The sequence below is a fragment of the Miscanthus floridulus genome, chromosome 2 (genome assembly GCF_019320115.1).
Source record: "Miscanthus floridulus cultivar M001 chromosome 2, ASM1932011v1, whole genome shotgun sequence".
Lineage (NCBI taxonomy): Eukaryota > Viridiplantae > Streptophyta > Magnoliopsida > Poales > Poaceae > Miscanthus > Miscanthus floridulus.
Genome location: NC_089581.1, coordinates 55,158,203 through 55,164,627, shown reverse-complemented (window position 1 = coordinate 55,164,627; position 6,425 = coordinate 55,158,203). Strand labels below are relative to the sequence as shown.

The 6,425-nt window shown below is 47.0% G+C and overlaps 1 protein-coding gene across 1 annotated transcript; it reads left to right on the top strand.

The window, feature by feature from the left end:
- The first annotated feature begins 2,198 nt into the window (after positions 1-2,198).
- LOC136536563 (uncharacterized) lies at positions 2,199-3,532 on the top strand. The gene is made up of 2 exons (XM_066528814.1): positions 2,199-2,721; positions 2,961-3,532. The coding sequence occupies exons 1-2, from the start codon at positions 2,199-2,201 to the stop codon at positions 3,530-3,532; spliced, it is 1,095 nt and encodes a 364-aa protein (XP_066384911.1).
- The last annotated feature ends 2,893 nt before the right edge of the window (positions 3,533-6,425 follow it).

The window sequence follows — 6,425 nt, the reverse complement described above, 5'->3', positions numbered from 1 at the left end:
GTGCCGAGGGCACCCATGTTGCCAGCACCAGTGGCAGGCAGGGTGCCGTTCCCGGTGGCCGGCATGGAGCCGTTGACGGTCACCGGCGTGGTGGACATCGGGAAGGAAGGGAGGGAGGGGAAGCCGCCGGGGTGGGTGGATGTGATGTGAGAAGAGCACACGCAGGGAGGTGGGCGGCATCTACGGGAAAGACCGATCGGTCTCGATCAGATCGGGTGAGGGAGCGAGAGACTCGCGATCGGGGAGGAGGGAGCGGAAGTGGGAGATCAGGATCTAATTGCAAAAGAAACCATGTAGAGAGATAAATGTAGAGAGATAGGGAAACACCTCACACCCTCTTAGGGGGTGACCTTTCATATATATATAGCCCAATGGGCTGGGGTAACATGTCCAAATACAACGTATATAGGACTAGACTATACATGTCTAATAGCTAGGACCTGCTTGATGACAGATTATGAACTTTACAAAATGGTGATTTGTGAATATGTTAATATGGAGCAAAATTGACCTGCATGGATACTACTGATAGCGTGTAATTTTGGCAGATCCAAAATTGCTATGAGATGTTATTACTTGGTAATTTCTTTTGTTTGACTGGGACCTTACTAGTTTGTACCTACTTATTTGTGGACAGAGTATAGCTTATCTCAAGCTGAAGAATGCTAACTGTAAGTACTAGGATCTTCAGTTCTCATCATTTTTTTTGAAAGTGTATGTTTTTATTAAATTTGCAGATAATGGTGGGCTACTTGGACTCCTGCAAGGACGCTGGTATCTTCACAGCGGCATGGCAGTAGTTTGCAGATAATGGTGGGCTCCTAGCAGTAAAGTCTTTTTTTGGTAACCCTATTGGCCTATTTGGATGGAATTGAAATTGTGAATCTTGTATTGAATGAGTGAATCTTGTATTGAAATAGTGTGGATTTGTTTGTTATTTTGCTGTATATAAAGACAGTGGTCTGAGTTTTTCTTTTTTTTTGTTTTTTACAATTGTTATCAGAGACGCGTTTTCCCTGTAGGTGTCGTTGTTAAAGGGTCATCAGTGACGCTGATATGGGTCATCAGTGACGCGTGTGGACTGCACGCGCTGCCGATAAAGGGTCAGCAGCACTAATGTCACCACATCACAAATGCAATGTAAGTGACGTGTTTTCTCTGCGTCACTAATGACTGTCTATGCGCGTCACTAAAGTGAAAATCTGACATAATGGTTGTGGGTTTGGATCCTAGAAAACAGTTACATAAGTGTGCATTTTTGTAGAAAATTTTGTATGGCTTACCTGGCCATGGGGTTACGTGGTGGCCTGGCCAGGACGTGAAATTTATTTCCTATTTTCTCACAATGTTTCTGGAATTGACTTTATGCTAAAAAGAAGCACTAGTGAAGGTCCATTTATACTGGCGGTTGTTTTAATCAAACCTTTAGTGAAAACAAATATTTATTTACTGAAGGTGATTTTGACCGTTAGTGTAAAAGGCTAGTAAAAAATGCAATTTCATTGCCTACTGGCGGTCAAAACCACTAGTGAAAATCAATTTTATTAGTCAGCTAAATTGTTGTTTGTGTACCGGTAGTTCTGAGATTGGAGAGGAAGAACACGAGTAGAAGAGACATGGAAATACACTTAGGGTCTGTTTGGGACTGCTCCGTTCCATGGTTTTTAGCTCCGCTCTATGTTTTTCAGCCAAATAGATACAACTTCACAAACTCTGTTCTAGGAAAAAAGGTAAAGTACATTGTGAGAGCACCTAAAGAGGTGCTCTAGAAACTTCAGGTTTTTGTGGAGCTGCTCCACAATATAATTTGTGGAGTAGAGTTTGTGGAATAGTACCCTTAGAAGGTTTTATTCCAATCCGATGGTCGAACGGAAGCGTTTTAGGCATGGAAATGGTTCAGCCGATACTCTGTCCGGACAGATAAAGATGTCGTTCCGGGTGGAGAGGCCACTGAAGTAACGTTGATGACTTAGGATGAAATCCTGACCAAGACGGAGGCGGTGACACCGGGAGCCTTCAGACCGGTCTCTCTCCAAAACTGCCCGGTGAAAATCCTGACCAAGCTCCTCACTTCGCGCCTCCAACAGCAGATCGCCAAGCTGATCGATGTCGATCAGACTGGGTTCATCAAGGGCAGGTCCATCTCCGAGAATTTCGTGCTTGCCACTGAGCTCGAGCAATGCTGCCACAAACGCCGCATGCCCACCCTGGTGATCAAGCTCGACTTCACCAAAGCCTTGGACTCAGTGAACTGGCTCAGCCTGCTGAAGATCCTTGAGGCCAGAGGCTTCCCGGAGAAATGGTCAAGGTGGATGGAGCTGCTACTCAAGACGTCGCTCTCGGCAGTGCTAGTAAATGGAGTCCCAGGACCCTGGATAGACTGCAAAAGAGGACTGAGACATGGCGACTCTCTATCGCCATATCTGTTCTTGCTGGTTGCCGATGTCCTCCAAATGCTCATCAAGAAGGAGGCCGGCATCCACCACCCAATGGCCGACGGTCCGTGCCCAGTACTACAGTATGCGGACGACACGATCATCCTGGTTAGGGCAGAACTGGGAGATGCGCGGAAACTGAAGGATGCACTGGACATGTTCTCCAACGCCACCGGTCTGACGATTAACTTCCACAAGAGCACGGTCACGCGGATGAACCTCCCGCAGGGTGCCCTACAAAGCTTCATGGACATACTCCAATGCAAGGAAGGCTCCTTCCCCAGACGTACCTTGGCCTCCCTCTATCCAATGTCAAGCTGCCTTTGTCAGCGTTCGCCCCCCTCATTGCAAAGGTCGACAAGTCCCTGGCGAGCTGGCAGGCCCTGCTACTAAGCACAGCCGCCCGGGTGGTCCTTATCAACTCGGTCTTGGCTGGGATCCCCACCTACGCTATGGGTGCCATGCTTCTGCCGCCTGGCGTGGTGACTGCTATTGACGCTCGACGCCGCGCTTTCCTTTGGACAGGCTCGGACAGCGTCTCTGGGGCGCAGTGCTTAGTAGCCTGGGACAATGTTTGCCGGGCAAAGGAGGATGGCGGGCTCGGGATCAAGCAATTGGACACCCAGAACGCGTGCCTACTCATGAAGCTTCTACACCGCCTTCACCATCCAGCAGATTCGGCCTGGGCTCACTGGATCGGAGCACACGTCCACCTGCCGGACCTCGGTGGCGACATGGCCAGGGCGCACTGGACCGCTCTGCGTGACCTCCTACCCGCCTACCAGTGCATCACGATTGTCTCTGTGGGCGACAGCAGAGACACCTCCTTTTGGGACGATACCTGGCTTCTGGATGTCCCGCTAGCTGACAAGATGCCGGCGCTGCACAGCCACTTCACTGCCCGGGCGACGTCGGTGCGCGACGTCCTCGGCGCTGGTCTGCGCAACCTCCTCCAGCACAGACTCACCGCCCAGGCCACGGAAGAGCTCGAACACCTAGAGGTACTGCTCCAGGACATCGACCTCATTCAGAGCCCAGATCAGCGCTCCAGCTTCTTTGAAGATGGTGATAGCCATCGCCTCTGCAAGGCACCGTGACGTTCAAGAAGGGATGAATTAGGTAATTTAAAATTCTATTTCTTACTAAGGCCTTTAATTTCACCTAGTCAAAATCTATGCAGGAAAATAAACTATCTCAATATGTAACTTCGGTTTTACTAGTGTATTGCTATGTCTAACGTAAAAAGGAGTTATGCAACTTAGATTCCAAACCTACCAACTAACCTATCACTAAGCTAGGAAAGTAAAACACAAACCAAGATTGCAATGTAAATGCGGAAGCTAAAGAGTAAGGTAGAGATATGTAAACTTCCGTCGACGACTCCGGTATTTTTATCGAGGTATTGAGAAGCGTGCAAGCTTCCCCCTAGTCCTCGTTGGAGCCCCTCGCAAGGAATCCCTTGCAAAGGCCAAGCTCCCGGCCGGGTAACTCCGTGGATAGCCCCAGGCCTTCCCCACGTGCAAGTGGATCTCCGGTGTACCTTCCGGCAAGCCTCTCCCGGACCGCTCCCCGCCGTCTTCACTATCAAGCTTCCGGCCGAACCGCCGCGGGCCTTATTCCCTTTGGTACACGATGGCGGCTACACCACAATCATGGTTGGTGTGATCTCGCAAGACTATAAGCCCCTCCGATGTACAACAATGGTGCACGCAAGCATCGAGTGGTAAAAGATGTGCAAACCTCACTAAACACTAGGCCTAAACCTAGAGCAAGCGTATAAGCGGTGGTCTAACTAACCTAAGCACTTCGCAAAGCACCTACGCTAATCACCAAATGTATCACTAAGCACTATGCAAGTGAAGATCACTAAAGTGGTGTATCAACATCCTTGGTATGTTTTCTCAACTCTCCACTCCTCAAATGGCGGGCTGGGGTCTATTTATAAGTCCCATGGAGAAAGTAGCCGTTGGGGACGAAACTCAGCTTTCTGCCATTGATCGGACGCGCAGGTCGTCCTGATTGGACGTGTCCGGTCGTCCCTACCGTTGAAGCTCACTGTCGATCGGACTCTCTGGCGAGTCCGGTCGCTTACCATCTGACGCATCCGATCGACGTTTCGTCGTTTTGGAACCTCTCTTGACACGATCGGACGCCACTGCCTGGCACGTCCGGTCGTCCATAACTGTTGTGTCTGGTCCTCACTGAGTTGTTGCCGCAACGATGAACAGTGAAGTCCGTGCGTCCGGTCACTGCCTCGCTCAGAGTCCGGTCACTGTTGCTGACGCCTGCTGTTGCTGAGCAATTAATCGGACGCATCCGATCCTCATAGGGCCGCGTCCGGTCACCTCTGCCGAGCTCGTTTCTTCGTGATCTTGCGTCCAACTTGGTTCCCATATTCGTGCTTGGACTTTGTTTGATATCTTGAATCTTCTCTTGTGCTTCTAGGATCTTGCTTATGGTGTTGATCGTGGGATCATCATGTCGCCTTTGTCCAAGTCATGTCTTACACCCTATTGAACTACAAAATAATTACTTGCAAATTTATTAATCTAATTTGATTGTGTTGGTCATCAAACACCAAAACCCAAAGTAAATAGGCCTAGGGTCCATTTTTCTTACAATCTCTCCTTTTTTGTGATTGATGACATCAAGACCAAAGCAAGCAAATAATAAAAATTTTGGAATTTAAAAACTATTTACTTGTTAGGATGCAATACAAAGGGCAAGGTTATATGATGCTAAAAGATACCACATATAAACATCTTTGAAAACTTATCTTGCCCTTGCAAATGTCCCCATGTGGCATTATGGATTTAAGCCTCCCCCTAACTCCATAATCCACTATTCTCCCTTTCTCAAATCATTACCATTTATAAATTATTATGATCGGGCTTGCTTTTGGTCCTATAAATTCTCGCCCTTTGCAATCAAACACCGAAAAAGAAGACATTAGTAGCACAAGAGAGGGTCAAACTTTGTGATCCTTTGTATGTGGAGTGGAATAGGTCACAAAATTTGACTCTCACATTATATAGACTAAGCTCTCTCTAAATATATGCATGCATATGATGGAGAATGTAGTTTATGCAGGGGTAGCCAATCCGCCACATGCAACCTGCTAGGACTCACAGGGACCCCTATGTATTTAATAGGGAAATAACCTATCTGGCAGTTGAAGATTTCAGCATAGGAAGGAGTCACACTTTCAAAGTCATTAATCACCACAATCTCACTCTTGTTAAAATTGATTTTAAGGCCAGCCATCATCTCATACAAGTATAGAAGGAGTTTCAAGTTTCTAGCACCGGCTAAATCATGCTTCAAACAGATAATTGTATCATCGGCGTATTGAAGTATGGCAACACCATGAGAAATAATATGTTCAACTAGACCAGTGATCAAATTATTAGCTTGGGTCTGGTGAATCATTCTGGTCAAGCAACAATCAGCCACAAAATTAAAAAGAATAGGGGATAGGGGAAATCCTTGCCTCACTCCTTTATGACTTTTAATATAGGGACCAGTGATCCCATTCAACTTAACACTAACAGTCCCACCACCAACCACTTGTTTAATCCAATTACACCAAGTTTCACAAAATCCTCTAGCCTTAAGACAGGAGAAAAGGAGCTTCCAATTAACCTTGTCATAGGCTTTTTCAAAATCAAGTTTCAAGATTATCCCACACTCCTTCCTCTGCTTTGTCTCATGAAGGATTTCATGCAAAGTGAAGACCCCAGACATAATGTTTCTGCCTTTCATAAAGGAAGATTGGGCAGGGTGAATTAACTTATCAGCATAGGGCTCAATCCTGACTGTCAAGGTTTTAGTGATTAATTTGTAAAGGCAGTTCAATAAGTAGATAGGTCTGTACTGTTGAATCCTAGCTGCATCAGAGACCTTGGGCAGCAGGGTAATAATGCCATAGTTGATCCTACAGATATCAACTCTGCCTTGATGAAAGTCCTGAAAGAGTTGGATAATGTCTGC

What these genes read in the sequence shown, in the direction of transcription:
- LOC136536563 (XM_066528814.1), top strand. Translation starts at nt 2,199, where the DNA reads ATGCCCACCCTGGTGATCAAGCTCGACTTCACCAAAGCCTTGGACTCA. An exon ending in GGAAGGCTCCTTCCCCAGAC is followed by an intron (nt 2,722 to 2,960) that starts GTACCTTGGCCT and finishes TCCTTTGGACAG; the next exon opens with GCTCGGACAGCGTCTCTGGG.